Below are 16,245 nucleotides of genomic sequence, written 5' to 3'. Positions count from 1 at the left end.
GTCCCACCCCCATCGACCTCACACAGACCACTTCCATGCTGTGTTCATTGATTTCTTGGCCAGCTGCTCAGCAGGTTGGGCCACTGGGCTGGGAGACCCTTTGGTGAGAATACACAGGTGTGTCTTGAGCCCTTGTCCCCTCAAGCAGTGTGCTGCCAACCTGGTCACAGGCATGTCTTAGTGCCAAGCGTCCGTGCAGATGGCTGGCGCCACTGCCTGAGGCCAGCAGGCCCAATGGCCAGGCTAGCTGTCATACCAGTCGAGGAAGAGCAGGGAGAAGGAACACATAACGAGGAAGAAGAGGATCCACACACGGAAGCCAGCGTTGTTCTTAATGGCCTGGGGTGGGGGAGGGGAGAGCCGTCGCTGTCACAAGGCTGCGGGGGGCTCAGTGTCCCTGTCAGCTGCAGCCACACTCAGACCACGCTCACCTCCGCTGGGCAGCGCCCCCCAGCACTGCCCCGCCCTGCTCAGCCACCAGTGGGAGCCGTACAGCCCTCCCAAGGGCTCCTGCATCCGTGCTAGGCTTTAAAGCTCCAGGCTGGTATTTTACGACAACGTGACATCAGCAGGGACCCTGTGGTGGTCTCCCATGAGCCCTGCCAAAGGACCAGCTCAGCAAGCAAAGTCCACCCCACAGTCCACGGCCAGGCCCTCCCCGCAGGGAGCCAGCAGCACCATGCAGCTCCCACGTCCCAGGAGACCCCAAAGACCATCTACCTCTCTTATGTCTTCGTTGCCCTCTTTGATGTTTTCAGTTGCTCCGACCACTAGCTGGTGGATGTTGTCAATCTCCGCTTCCTGTGGAAAAGAAAAAAAGAGTCGGATAAATATAACGACGTTCCTGCCCTGAGACAGCCTTGGCTGGCACAGCACCCCAAGGGGAAGGCTTGCCCTGTTTTGTAAAAGGCACACTTGGGCTCAGAGAAGTTGACCAACTTGCTCAAAGCCACACAGCAGCCACATGGCAGGAGATTCAGACTCCTGCTGGGCATAGGTCTCTGTTCCTTCCATCCCACTTCCACCTCCTGTGCGTGTGCCAGGGGACAGAGACCACACTGGTAAGGAGCCAGCTTTTGCCCCAGCCACATGGTTTGCAGCCTGCGGCCTGCTGTCCCCTGGCAGTGCCAGTGTCTTGCCCCAGCTGGCGGAGGCTGGGCCTCAGCCTGGGCTGCAGAGGTGGCTGGCTGAAGTCGCAGGGCCAGGAGTAAAGTCACCGAGGCCGCCAGCCACCCCGTGCTGCATTAGAATGACACAGTCTGGGAAGGCTCCGAACCACAGTTGGAACTTTCTAGAGAACCCTGAGGTGGGGGTCCATGAGCCCTGCCTGCACTCCTCTGCAGTACTACCACATGGCCACATCCAGAAATGACAGCAATCCCTATGGACTGAGAGCCTGCTGGGCCGGCTCTGTCAGGCTGTCCCCCTTCCCTGGCCCTGAGGGAGGCAGGGGGCATTGGCTCCCTTCCGGAGACGAGGAGCTGAGCTCAGGAGAGGCAGGTCCCGGTCACACAGTGTACAGTGGCAAGCCCTGGCCCAGGGTATGCTGGGAGACACCAATGTGGCACACAGCCAGAGCTGGGGCTTCTCTGTCCTGTGCTGGTGATGGACACCATCAGCTGTCCCTTCAAGGCACTGTTAGAATGGCCAGTCCTCAGGAACCCCAACTTCCAAATTGTTGGGTTCAGCATCTTCACTCACAGTGACTTGCCTCTGACTGTGGTTCAGGGAGCGAGGCAGCAACCTTTCACATGCTGCAGAAAACCGATGCTAGCCTTTCAAACTCTTTCTGTGGGTGCCAGAAACTGCAGAGCAAGTAGGCCAGTCAGTCCCCAGCTGGCAGGATGTGAGTTGCAGGCAGGTGGAGGAAACAGAGTTCCCTGCAGAGGGCAGTCCCCTCCCCGTGGTGCTGTGAGTAGCGAGGGTCAGGCCTGAGGAGATGGCTGGGAGCAAAGCTGTGACCTACCTCTTAGATTCCTGCATGTCCCTCTGTTGGGACATGGGGGCTGGAGTCCCAGCAGCCACCCAGCCTGTGCCCAGCAGCTATCCACCCTCCTCCACGGTGAGCTCCCCCGATCCCTGCTGTCCTGGGCAGGTGCTTGGGAGAAGGGGGCTCGGGCTGAGGCACTGTGGGAGAGCTCTCGGGCCAGCATTCCAGACCTTTACCCATGCTCACGGGTCAGCAGCCAGGCCTCCACCCACGCTCACGGGTCAGCAGCCAGGCCGTCCACTCCTGCTCATGGATCAGCAGCCCAGGCCTCCACCCATGCTCACGGGTCAGCAGCCAGGCCCTCCACTCTTGCTCATGGATCAGCAGCCAGGCCTCCACCCACGCTCAAGGGTCAGCAGCCAGGCCCTCCACTCGTGCTCACGGATCAGCAGCCCAGGCTTCCACCCACGCTCATGGGCCAGCAGCCCAGGCCTCCGCCCACGCTCACAGGCCAGCAGCCAGGCCCTCCACTCATGCTCACGGCTGCTGGGATCAGGAGACATCTCCCGAGTGCTCTGCACTTACAACTGCTCTTGTGTTTGCTGTTGGTTCTTTACCTGTTGCAACACCTTTTCTGTAAATATCTCTTGGAGTCTGGAAATTTCAACCACTTTCCCTTCAATCTGCCTGCACAAAAAGAATGAAGAGGTTACACATGAACTAAGTGGTACTTGGCAATTAGACGGGACTGTCACAATCCCTACAGAAGCCAATGTGCCTTGCACGGGCAGGGAGGCAGCAGGGAGGGTACGCACATGAGACCAGGAAGCGGGAGAAAGAAGTTGGCTCATCCTCCCAGCATATGGTACTTTCTAGAACTTCACTCTGAGCATGTGCAGTAGTCACTACAGGGATGGGTGGGATCCAGTAGCCCTATGTCCTGGGTCACTGTGCAGGGATGGGAGTGGGGTGCAGTGGCCCTGCGTCCTGAGATGGGGGTGGGTTTAGTGGCCCTGCGTCCTGGGTCACCATGCAGGGACAGGGTCGGGGGACAGGAGGCGAGGCCCCAGTTATAAAAGGCAGAGGCTCCAGTGAAGTCCCTGTGCCTCCCTGTGCCTGCTGTCAGAACATGGCGATGACCCGCTCTACCCGTGTTCACTGTGTGAAAGAGGCCATTCCATTCATATCTACTTCCTGTTACAAGGGCAAACCCCCTGGGCTGGGAAGGGAGCATGGAGGTTGCCTGGCACATGTCAGCAAGCCGGGGGGCTGCACCTAGAGAGGAAGTCCCCCAGCAGATGGAGAGATGGAATTCTGTTCCCACACAGCAGCCACAGGCAGGCTCTAGATGTTCCCACAGAAGCCAGGCCTCTGAGCACGGCCACGTGGGCTCCTGCATGGGACCCAGTGCAGGGGGAGGCTTCTGTCAAGTGTCCTGCACAGGCCCTATTTCATGGCAGAGCCCAGGGGAAATCTGCCACTACTTACTGACCCTGTCTGGATAGCAGCCTCCCAGCCCCCGACCCCACATCTGTGGACGTTAGACCACCACAACGAATAAACAAAGCTCTCGGATAGTTCCCAGAGAACACTGTGCATACCTGACTTCATCAAACAAGCTATTCATTTCACCGATGAGTCGCTGGTTTTCTTGTTCAAACTGTGGGGAGACAAACACACTCAGGAGTCGTCATCCTGACCTCGGCAGGCGTGCTCCAGTCTGCGCTGCTGTGGGGAGCAGTGCAGCCTGCCCGGAAGACTGTGTGTGCGTCAGTGGAACAGCCCCTGCTTTCAGGCCAGGGACACCCAAGGATGGCTGGGCTGCCTGTGGCCTCATTCATCTCCACTTCCAGAGTGTAAGCGACTTTCTGACTGAGGGTCACCCCATGTCCTTCCTGGCCTGTTTCTCTCGGAGCTCCTGTGGTCTGTGTCTTGCCTCGGGTTCCCCTGATATTATTTTGTAACATATTCATTTTGAACTCTAACTTTGAAAGCTTATGATGTATCATGTACATGATCAACTTGCAAAAACAGCTTGGATTACACGGAGTCTGCTGGGCACAACTCCAGTCAGCTCCTGGCGTGTACCGCTTGGACAGGCAGGAGACTGAAGACACTGCTGAGAGGCTAGACGGCCATGGCCTTGCAGTGGCACTCTGAGGACAGGGAACAGAGGCACCCACCGTGTGGTCCCACAAAGCTCAAGAAGAAAGGGTACCATGAAAGCACTGTGCATGGGTCTCATTTTTAAAAACTCCTGCGACACCTTTCTGGAACATTCCTTGGGAGCATAGTTCTTTTCTCTTCTGTCCCAGGGATGTGTGTGGAGTACGGCAGTACTTCCCTCAAGTCCCTGGCTCACTGCTCCTCCTGAAAGCTCTGTGTCAGCTTTCAAGCAGCACACACAGCAGGCAGGCCAGGGCTAACATCTCTGTAGCCAGTGCTAACTAGAGGAGAGAGAGGAACAGGTGTCTGACAGGTTTCATATGTGCTGAGGGCTGAAGAGGTCAGCCGGCTTCCACAAGACTGAATTTTAAGGAGATCTTTCCCCTGCCACAGGCAAGGTCACCAGCAGGCTTGGCTCATGACATTTCCTCACCTGGGCTTCAGGAAGGTTCCACTGCTGCCTGAATGGACCAATGGCATCACCTGTCACTACGGCTAGGTGGCAGATAAAACTTGTGGAAGCCCCAGTGGACGTGGGTGTCAGTCCTATGGCTTCCCAGAAGCCTCAGGGGAGCCTGGGCCAGCAGAGCGGAGCTTGTGGCTTGGGGCTTTGCTACCTGCCCAAGGACCAGACCACAGTGCCTCAGGCTGACTGCCCCAGACAGGTAACCACGCCTCTGCCTCTCCGTCTCTATTGCTGAAATGCAGTGACAACAGCAGTAGGGTTTTTAGAACACAGGAGTTAGGGAGGTGCATGGAGGCCAGCATCTGCCTCTGGGAGGCCGTGTCATCTCTCCATCAGGATGGGGACCTTGCTGGGCACAGTGTGGAACAGAAGGCCCGGGCTCCAGGCTCAGCACCATGCACGGGCATCTGTGTTCCCGCCAAAGACAAATGGAGCCTAAGAACTGAAGCAAAGGGAAGATGGGGGCCTGGAGAGTGGGGCAGGTGGACGAGCAGGGCCGGCCGAGCAGGGCCGGCTGAGCAGGGCAGGCCAAGCAGGGCCGGCTGGCTCCCTGCTGGGGGTGTCTGCTGCAGCCTGTCCGACCCTCATCCAACACACCGCTTTCCTTCAGCCAGACGCGCAGCCGCACGTCCCCTATCTGAGTACTGGTCCCACTCCTGGCTACTCTGCGTGTGACACAGCTGTCTGCTCATGCAGCCCCGGAGGTGACAATAATGGCTCAAGCACTCAGTCCCTGCCATCAACATGGGAGACCTGGATAGTGTCAGGCTCCTAGGTGCAGGCTAGCCCAGCCTCGGCTGCTGAGAGCCCACGCTGGAGGGGTGAACCAGCACACAGAACTCTGTTTCTTTCTCTCCCATTCTTTCAAGCAGGTGAAAATAAACATTAGAAAAAGAAAAGAACAGAAAAGCAAGAATTCTCAAGGAGTAACATTAGAAACCCATTCGGTTCTGCCTCCTCAGTCTGACCATAAAACATCTGCTAATTCAAGACGTTAATATACCTGTATCAGGAGTTATAAATGGAAATGCACTGTGCAGTGTACAAACCCTGCAACAATTTGGATATATGTAACAGTTGTTCCTCTGGTTGCAATCATGAATCACACTGCTGTTACAGGACTTAACTCATTCTTTAGCCCTGAGGAAAAATTCCAAAACGGTGATCAAGAATTGTGACCACAATTTGTTAGAACCCTTTCCAATCCAAAACCAAAAGTGTTGGATTTGCTCTCAGGTTACACCCGTTCCTTCAGAGTTGGGTGAGCCTAGCCCATCACGACAGGACTCAGCGATGGCTCTCCCCAGCCTGGAGCAGCCCTGCTGGCTCCGACTGCTTGAGCGGCTAACACGGGTGAAGGCACTGGTGGTGAGCAACTGTCACCGGTACACTTGAGACCATGCCGGTCAGGACAGCAAAGGAGATGCAGCACAGCACATCCTGTCATAAGGGAAAAAAGCCTCCAGGCTGCCCACCGGTCACACCCTCAGGCACACAGGAATACCTGTGGCAATGCCATGCTCATGCTCTGTGAGATGACATCCTCATCTCAGGTACATGTGTGAGAAAGCTGTGGTGACGCCCCAGGCAGGCCCTGTACTCACCTCAGTCACACACAGGGCACATGTGGTGACGCCCCAGGCAGGCCCTGTACTCACACACACAGGGCACATGTGGTGACGCCCCGGACAGGCCCTACACTCACCTCAGTCACACACACAGGGCACATGTGGTGACGCCCCAGGCAGGCCCTACACTCACCTCAGTCACACACAGGGCACATGTGGTGACGCCCCGGACAGGCCCTACACTCACCTCAGTCACACACAAGGCACATGCGGTGACGCCCCAGGACAGGCCCTACACTCACCTCAGTCACACACAGGGCACATGTGGTGACGCCCCGGACAGGCCCTACACTCACCTCAGTCACACACAAGGCACATGCGGTGACGCCCCGGACAGGCCCTATACTCACCTCAGTCACACACAGGGCACATGTGGTGACGCCCCGGACAGGCCCTGTACTCACACACACAGGGCACATGTGGTGACGCCCCGGACAGGCCCTATACTCACCTCAGTCACACACACAGGGCACATGTGGTGACGCCCCGGACAGGCCCTACACTCACCTCAGTCACACACACAGGGCACATGCGGTGACGCCCCGGACAGGCCCTACACTCACCTGAGTCACACACAGGGGACTCAGGCATGACGCCCCAGCCCTCCCTCGCACCCCACCCTGTGCACACAGAACACTCTCTCGGTACTTGCTGAGCACAGCTGCATGCCCCGCCATGTACAAGGAACCTTCCACAACTAAGTTGTGCAACAATCCTTAAGAGCAAGCGATACGAGGCGGATTTACACCAGTGCAGGTCAGTCCCAACAAGGGCACTGTGCCACTGAGCGGTGATGCCAGCCTGGCTGCTGGCCTTCTCAGACCCTCTGAAATGACTGGCAATGTTTGGATCATGTGTCTGCCCAGCTTAGCTAAACCTTGGCACTCACCACTGTGCACAGGAGAGGACAAACCTGTAGACCAACTATTGCTTTGGGGATGACTCTAGGTTCTCCCCACAGGAAGAGCAGATGTGGGTAAAAGCCAACATAGAGGGCCTGGCTCAGTGGCCTAGTGGCTAAAGTCCTCGCTTTGAATGCACCGGGATTCCATATGGGCACCGGTTCTAATCCTGGCAGCCCCACTTCCCACCCAGCTCCCTGCTTGTGGCCCGGGAAAGCAGTCGAGGACAGCCCAAAGCTTGGGACCCTGCGCCCATGTGGGAGACCTAGAAAGAAGTTCCTGGCTCCTGGCTCAGGTGTGGTATAGCACCAGCTGCTGTGGTCACTTGGGGAGTGAATCATCAGATGGAAGATCTTCCTCTCTGTCTCTCCTCCTCTGTATATACATATCTGACTTAGCAATAAAAATAAATTTAAAAAAAACCCACAACACAGAATCCTGCTGCCCAGGGAAGGCCCTGGGGAGCTCTCATCTGAAACCCATGCAGCTGGCCGCCCCAGAGGAGCTTTCCCAGGGACACCAGAGTGCACGTCTGAGTGGCACAGGCAGGGTGGGTGCCCAGGCACTGTGGCCAATGTCCTGGCTCCAGCATTTGTCAAGAAGGCCAGGAGGAGATGGTGAGCCCTACCACCTTGCAGTGCGATTCCTTTGAATGTTGTGGGGAAAGGAGCACTAAGAAGTCAACATCTACTCTGTCCCAGTGCCAGTGGTGCCATGTGCTGGCCCGCCCAGAGAGTGGGCAGTGAGGCCCACTCTTGGCCCCAGCCCTGGACACTGTTGGCTCAGGGCACTTCTGGCACTTCACTTTCTTCCACGTGGTCCACATGTATGTGTGTGCACGCGCGCGCACACACAGAGGCACAGGAGCTGGCTGGCAGGGGCTTTTGCTGAACCCTCCGTGCAGCCCTGGCCAGTGAGGGGACAGGAGAGGAAGGTAGGGGAGCTGACAGCAGTGGTTAAAGGTATTACTCTGTTCTTTTTTCTCTTCACAGGACCACAACTCTAGTAATTCAAACAAGTCAAAAAACACGAGAGAGGCAATTACAAAAGACCCACGTCAGACAATTCCACTGCTGCTGGAAGACATCTGTCATTAGCAGAACTACGGTAAAGCATTTTCTGCTCTATGCTATTGAAAATTAAAACACATGAAAAGCATGCTAAGGACTGAGGAATCAAATGGCTGAATATTTATAAAATTCCCATGCCTAGTTTTAAAATTGGCATAGAACCAGATGTCTTACTCCATGAACCTGTTCTGGGGAAACCAGCTGAGAGCAGCTCAGTGCAGAAGGCTGTTACCATTTGGATTTCTTCTGGAGACAGCTCGTCTTCGCCTCTGCCATCTCCCCAGGTGCCCGATTCAGGCTGTGCTTCAGACACAATCTTTTCTGTTAACAAAAAAGGGAAAATAGACGAAGATTCATTTTAGAATCAGCTGGCATCCTTAAAACCTGGCATGGAACAGGCTCCTGCAGCTTTGTCCACACTTGCCATCTGTCAGCCAGGCACTGCCAATGTGGTTGTTCTACAACACTGAGGCCGTCGTGTGTGTGTGTGTGTGTGTGTGTGTGTGTGTGTGTGTGTGTGCGCGCACATGCATGTGTGTACGTGGAGGGGAAGGGCTTCCGTATCAACACTGCACTGAGTTCAGCAACATTGCACATCACACCCACATCTTCCCTCTACTTTTGAAGACTGCAAACTATATAATATTTTACGCAAACACACACACAGAGGAAATGCTGCCATTCCCCAACTCTATTCTACTTCCAGAATTCCTGACGTAGTCCCAGGACTTTGTCAAAACAAACTCGGCCATGCTTAGACACAGATAAACAATCTCTTGCTTTCCCCAAACCCAGAATCACATGGGTTGGTGAGTGCAACGGTGTGTTGCTCACAAAGGTTACCCACAATGTTAAAAATTCTCTTCTGCTTCTCGACATGTCTTGGAGATCTCAGCAGGCCAGTTCACCTGGATTAACCCGACAGCTCCGAAAGCCCCTCCAGACCCTGCCAGTTCCCAGTGACAGGTGACTCTGTGACAGCGCCCTGGAAGGGCCTCCTTTGCTTCAGTCACACGCTGGCACCGCAGCGGGTCCGGGCTATGTCCTGGCTTTGTATTGGTAGCTCACATCAAGGCTCGTACCTGGAGCCTCTTCAGAGGCAGGCTTTTCCTCCAAGTCTTTTGAAGGCTCCTGGGACACTTTTTTTTCAGAAGAGGTGGATTCTCTTGTCTTCGCATTTGGCTCTGGTTCCAGTTTAGATCTGAAAATAAACAATTAGCAGTCACCTTCTTTATTAGGCTGGTTTCTGACAAGAGGAGGAAGCCCTGTGTGGTCCCTGCCTCTTTGTCCTCTGGGTCCTCTCACTACAGAATGGCCACTGCTCTGGGCCCACTGGCCAAATGGATGCAGTCCTGCAGAGGCGGCCTGCAGGAGCCGTGCACTGCCCTGAGTTCCTGGTCCCTTCTCTGCCTTTGCTCTGAGAAGGCCCCACCGCTCCCCAGCAGTGGACGTTCTCCCCACAGTGATGGCCGGGCTCTCACTCCCACTCTGTGTTCACTGTCTCCTCCACTTGAGTGCATACCTCTGCAAGTCACACCTGCTACTCAGCCCTGGATTCTGGCCTAGCCCCTGGCATGCAGTTTAAGAGATGCATGCTGACGGCGTGCTATAGGAATCTGTGAATAGCTACTAAGAGAGAAAAAAAGGTTGGTTATTGAACAGAGCTCTGAAATAGCCTTATTGGAATCAACATAACACTCTGCTAACTACAGACAGGAAAGCATTATAAAGGCCTATAATGAAGTCTCTACTATTAGAGATTATAAGTAAAATGCAGTAATGCAAACGTTGGATGACTTACACCAGATTACATTTCTGGCAGGCTTATTGTGTGTTGGATAATTTTCTAAGTACTTTATATGGATACATTAATTTAGCTCAAAAACACCCCTCTACCTCTATCTTAGGCTTTTGTAGAGCCGGGGGCCTGTGCAAGCCAGGAAATTGGCACGGGCCACACAGTACCTGCTTGGGCGGGACAGGACGAGACATGGATGTTCATGTCACTATGTGTCACGTGAGAGGGCTTTTGTGGACCAACAGGCCTGAGAAGGTCATGCCCACGCTGGGTGGATGTTCTCTGGATGAGCCAACAAACTCACCATAATGTAACTTAGCAGTAATGGAAAGTTGGTTTAACATTTGGAAATCCATGTAATATACCACAGTAACAGAACAGATAGATAACAACAATAACAAAAACATACAAAACATTTCAAGAGCCCTTTATAACAGAAATTGTCAGCAAAGCAGGAGTGTAAGGCATGCAGTCAAGGGCTGACTCAGCAGGTCTGGAGAGCCTGGTCTCTGCACAAGGAGAAGCACACCCTTGACCAGCTCCTGGAGCACAGCAGTGACTCTGCATGCCTGGGGATGTTCCAGATAGTTCATGCCAACAATGTCTGTGAGGATTCAGCTTGACAAGATGGCCAAGGGTTTTGGATATAACATTTCACTCTTTAGAAAACACCCAGATGCAGTGGGACAAGTGAAGTCTTCAGGATAAGCTATGGGGCTTGTCTCACCAGGCCGGACCATGAAACACACCTTATCACAGACACCTTTGTCCAACTTAACACACAAACTCCTTACTGCTGATTCTCAGTGTTGGGGCCACAGCCAGGTTTCTGAGCATCAGCCACCCCTCCACCCCTTAGATCACACTGTGCAATCTTGGATAGGTTCTACCATCAGCTTGAACAACCTCACATCTGCCAATTTTCAAACTAGCTTGAACCCAATATGACATCCCACCTGCCAGAATTTGCAGATTTTTTCCCCCCAGTTAATCATGACAAGCAGTTTAACATTGGTGTGCCTTCTCATCTGTAAAGTAGGGCTGTAACTGCAACTCCCTTTAACGTTACTGGCTTAAATCTAAGTCCATAGTACAGTTCACAGCACAAGAACTCCAATAATGAGCTCTCATTTTACTATTACATGGCTGCCACCCTGTATTCCCGTGTAAAAAGAAAGGGCACAGTCACATGGGTAATCTCTGGTGATGTCCTGAAGCCATGCCCATTCTCCCTCACAGAATGCAGACAAACAGAACAAAGTGTAGGAGTAACCCACTGAAAATTCCCAGAATTCAGAAAAGAAGCACTGATGTAACTCGAACAGGGGGCTCGGAAGGGTGTGCCCATCGCTGGCAGGAGTCCTGCCACATGAGGAGGGGAGGGCTTTGGGGTCTGCGGGCGTCCAGGGAGGTGCCTCCCAGATTCCAGGTTACCCCAGAAATTCTACAAATCCTACGATGGTCTGAAGACTGGACCTTTATATCCTCGGCTGATGGATGCCATGAAAAGTACTCAGAAAGGGAGTTCGGAGAGAGCAACAGACTGATTCTAGAAGGCTGCTTATTTGCAGGGTGCCCTGGACGAGCTTTTTTCTACTCTGAGTTTTCTTGGCCTGCAAAACGCAGAAGGAGAAGACGCTGCCTTCCTCAAGGGGCTGCTGCAGAGCCCTGGAGCACTCCCCGCAGCACAGAGTGTGGCTCTAGCAGCCTCCTGCCTGACTGACCCAAGTGGGAGGCCCTGGCCTGGGCTGCTTACATTCTACACCAACATCAGAGCTCAGCCTGGCTTTTTCACGCTCACTTTCCTGGCTCCAAAATCCGCTATCTCCCTCTCAAAGCTGTTAGATGACCAAGAAGCACAGTAGGTAAAACAAACAAATGCAAACCCCTGTGTGGAATGCAAGCGTGTCTGGCATTCTTACTACTACTAATCAAAGTGGGGAAAGGATCAGGAGTGTGACAGGGCGGGCGTGACTCAGGGAAAGCATCTTGAGAAAGCAGGCTCCACCCGGGCTGGGGCAGACAGGAGGCTGAGGCTCCTAGCAGTTCCGGGTCACAGTGTGGCCACCTAACTTCGGAGAATTCCTGTGCTGTTTCTGACGGGATCAGAACCCTCAGGCAAGAGTGAGAGTTTCAGCTGTCCCACATCCTCAACATTGCTCATCTCATTTTGCCATTCCAGTATGAACCAGCATTCTGTGGGCTGTGGGGTTTGACTTAATTACAGAGAAGTCTGCAGCACAGTAGAAAGAATCCTCTTTTACGGAATTATGAAAAAGTAAGCTGCCCCTATACGAAACTGTACCACATAATTCAGAATTCAAAATGAAAATATATTTTAAAAAGTACTGATGAAAAAAATGGTAAGATGCCAACATGTCCCCTTTACTCCATTTTATTATTTCTACACAAGAACATTCTTTATACCATAACTAGAATGCAGTCATCAAAATCCAATCCATTACTTCCACCTCTGCCCCGGCTCACTCTGTTCTGCCCTGATTTCTCAGGAGCATCTTCACATCTAGGTCAGAACCACACTGTACTGGAGGCTGCTTCTGTTCCCCTACACCTGGAATGGTACTTCGGTCTCTCCTTGGGCCTCCAGTCCTTGACACACAGTGCCACGCCGCCGGTCCTGCAGCCTTTCACCCAGCTTGCTGCTCCTTCCTGGCTGGGGTGCACCTTTGGTATAAGTCAGAAAAGTGGTACATATTCTTGAGGCGTCCTACAGTGTGTACCATTTCCCTTTGCCTACTCCATCAATGAGAAGGTGGCCAGGTGCTCCCCAGGAGCCCCACCGTAGGATACCCTTACTGTGCTTGTAATTAGTAAGCACTGGGGTGAAGGGAGTGCTCTGGTACCACGTGACTTCTCCACCTGCAGCTGACTCATTTCTCTACACCCACCTGGGAGGAAGACGCTGTGATGCCATTCCGTGCAGCGAGCTATGATCTATGGCTATCATTTATTGTGACTTTCAAGTTGTCCCCAGTGTGGCCAGCAGAAGCCCCTGCAAGGTGGCTGCTATGTCCCCTGGAAGCATTTCCATCATTCTCATAGGGTTTCTTGGATTTGGGGTACAACAAAATGTTGCAGGCTCCAAACTAACAGTCACTTCTCCAAGAAGTCTGGGTTCTTGAAGTGAAACTGGTATTTAGAAGCCAAGAGGGTAAGTATGTACATAGCTATTGGGGTGTCACTAATTCTAGCCACTCTAGGTTTGCAAAGCTAGAAAATGCATGCATCCGTTTTCACACACACCACCATATCTACAGCCATGCTGATCCCCATATAGACCTACGGGATGCAAAGGTGTGCTAATTCCCACATAGACCTAATGGAATGCAAAAGTGTGAACCCTCAGCACACTCACTGTAAACTTAGGCCACAGGTTCACTGTGGCTTTGCCCCCTTTGTTTCTCCACCCTGGCTTCCATACCTTTCTACAAGTACCACTGGCTCAGCCCCTCCATGCAGGAGCACCCCTTGTCTACCTGAACCCTGCCTGGTATGCAGCCAACCACTCCGTGCTGGGGCTCCGAGGACCCAGGCAAGGCACCCTCCTCTCTGCTGTACCCCTCTGTGCCAGCTCCCCACCTCACCCTTACCACACTCCAGGGAAGGGAAGGCTTAACTGGCTTTTAAGTAAAGAGCTGCTCACTGCCTGTTGTCCTCTGTGTCCAGGGTATGCCAATGGGCCCGTTTTCAACCCAAATGCACAAGACTGCAATGCAGCAGGCTCCGACATGGTGAGGCTTTTTTTTTTTTTAATCTTTTTGGGAAGTGATAAAAACAGACTCTAATTATACCCAAAATGTCTACTGAAATCCTCAGGGAAATGGTGAATCAACTAGCTGAAGGCAACTGGAAAGAAGCGATTTTTAAAAAGTCATCAGAAAGACCAGTTTCCACCCCATGATTTACTTAAATCAGCTTCTCTGAGGGCTGAGCGCTGTGTCCCTGCAGTCGATGAATTTTCACCTGGCCAACACCTACTTCTACGTCCTACATCTGAAAAACCTCAGGATTCTATTTCAAATTTGAAATTCAGGTAGAACTGAGAGACTTGGAAAAGAAAGAGATATATTTCTCAATTTTGAAATAACAAAATCTGTGGGATAAAATCTTTTCAAACCTTAAGTAAAGCTTTAAACCAATAGCAGAGAGCAGAGCACGTAACTAGTCATCTACACTTCAATAAACCCCTTACATCAACAGCAGAGGGCCGGTAACTAGTCGGGCACAGGCCCTCTGCCTGGCACAGGACAGGCACCCCCACCACCCTGACCAGGCCATCTTCAGAGTCACTCAGCACACAGTCACTGGGCATCCCCTACATCCTAGGAGGTTCTCTAAGCCAGTGCTCCCCCAAGTGCCAGACCACAGGCTGTCTGTTACTGTACCACGGCAACCTGCCATACCATCGACTCAGGGGTGTTGGCTTGCTCAATACGGTATGAGCAGTTTCGGTGCTGGGGATGCTGCAGCGGGTCACACATGGCACAAGCTGTGAGCCAGGTACATGCAGGGCAGCCCACCTCAGCCAGAGACGGACTGCCAAAAACAACGGCCAAGAAGTGACCCCACTCCTGGGGCAGTCTGTTCTCAGCCGGTGTGACACACTTTTCCTGTAATGGGCCACATGGCAAACACCCTAGGTCTCAGAGGCCATTAGGAGATTAAGTCTGTCTCATATTTTCCTTTTACAAACCTTCAAACACAGGAAAAGCAGGAAAGATTGCACAGAAACAGGCCAGGGCCCAGGTCACAGCGTGTTGACCCATTTTCAATGACAGTCCTGCTACTGCGAGCAGACAAGCATCACTGGCACGGGTCCACTGCCCCACTACCCAGCTTCCAACTGGGCTTCCTCACGTTAAATACGGGAACCACCCTCAATCACCCCTCATAACTGCCAAGAGTTCCTCAGGTTTAGTAGGTGGGAGTCTGGGCAGTGGGTACCAAGAGGGAAGATGCAATTCAGCCTTCACAAAGCTCACAGTCCAGCTGGAGTGAAGGGACTGGATTACAGATAACAATGCAAGAACATGTTCTTCCAACAGCCAAGAAGTAGTCACAGCAGTTACAGTAAGTAGTGTTGCAAGACAAGCAACCTTTTTAGAGGAGGAAGGAAATGCAGCACCCTTTTTATCTTCTGTTAACAACCTGAAGGGAATAGGTAGCAACTCGAGATCAGACACGGGCCACCTCCTCAGGGCAGTGTTTTCCAGCACATGGCTGCCAGGTGTCTCAAGAGTGAAGGCCCTGCTTGGTCGGGCTGGAGAGCCTCCCACTCCTGAGAAAGACAGGGCAAGACTGAACCAAAGCCCTGTGAGCCCAGGGCTTCTCCACCATGTCTGTCACGGACACAGTACCCACAGTAAACCTTCTCCACTGTGCGTGCCCGTGGACACCGCATCCACAGTAAACCTTCTCCACTGTGCCTGCCCGTGGACACCACATCCACAGTAAACCTTCTCCACTGTGCGTGCCCGTGGACACCACATCCACAGTAAACCTTCTCCACTGTGCCCGTGGACACCACATCCACAGTAAACCTTCTCCACTGTGCGTGCCCGTGGACACCACATCCACAGTAAACCTTCTCCACTGTGCCCGTGGACACCACATCCACAGTAAACCTTCTCCACTGTGCGTGCCCGTGGACACCACATCCACAGTAAACCTTCTCCACTGTGCCCGTGGACACCACATCCACAGTAAACCTTCTCCACTGTGCCCGTGGACACCACATCCACAGTAAACCTTCTCCACTGTGCCCGTGGACACCACATCCACAGTAAACCTTCTCCACTGTGCGTGCCCGTGGACACCACATCCACAGTAAACCTTCTCCACCGTGCGTGCCCGTGGACACCGCATCCACAGTAAACCTTCTCCACTGTGCCCGTGGACACCACATCCACAGTAAACCTTCTCCACTGTGCCCGTGGACACCACATCCACAGTAAACCTTCTCCACTGTGCCCGTGGACACCGCATCCACAGTAAACCTTCTCCACTGTGCGTGCCCCTGGACACCACATCCACAGTAAACCTTCTCCACCGTGCGTGCCCGTGGACACCGCATCCACAGTAAACCTTCTCCACCGTGCGTGCCCGTGGACACCGCATCCACAGTAAACCTTCTCCACTGTGCCCGTGGACACCACATCCACAGTAAACCTTCTCCACTGTGCCCGTGGACACCACATCCACAGTAAACCTTCTCCACTGTGCCCGTGGACACCGCATCCACAGTAAACCTTCTCCACTGTGCCC

General features: G+C 53.3%; 1 protein-coding gene across 2 annotated transcripts in view; it reads right to left on the bottom strand.

The window, feature by feature from the left end:
* Positions 1-36: 36 nt before the first annotated feature.
* STX18 (syntaxin 18) overlaps positions 37-16,245 on the bottom strand; it is a 90,417-nt gene continuing 74,208 nt past the window's right edge. For both annotated transcript variants that reach the window (XM_040965715.1, XM_040965716.1), the window contains 6 exons: positions 9,245-9,363; positions 8,395-8,483; positions 3,532-3,590; positions 2,548-2,617; positions 721-801; positions 37-339 (listed from right to left, as the gene is read on the bottom strand). In XM_040965715.1, coding sequence (XP_040821649.1) covers positions 244-339; positions 721-801; positions 2,548-2,617; positions 3,532-3,590; positions 8,395-8,483; positions 9,245-9,363 — 514 coding nt within the window. In that variant the 3' untranslated portion in view covers positions 37-243. The remainder of the gene's footprint in view (positions 340-720; positions 802-2,547; positions 2,618-3,531; positions 3,591-8,394; positions 8,484-9,244; positions 9,364-16,245) is intronic.

This window comes from Ochotona curzoniae, unplaced genomic scaffold (assembly GCF_017591425.1).
Source record: "Ochotona curzoniae isolate NIBS_2020 unplaced genomic scaffold, NIBS_Ocur_1.0 scaffold_4505, whole genome shotgun sequence".
NCBI classification, from domain to species: domain Eukaryota; kingdom Metazoa; phylum Chordata; class Mammalia; order Lagomorpha; family Ochotonidae; genus Ochotona; species Ochotona curzoniae.
The sequence above is the reverse complement of the archived record's forward strand: the minus strand, read 5'-3'. Positions and strand labels throughout refer to the sequence as shown.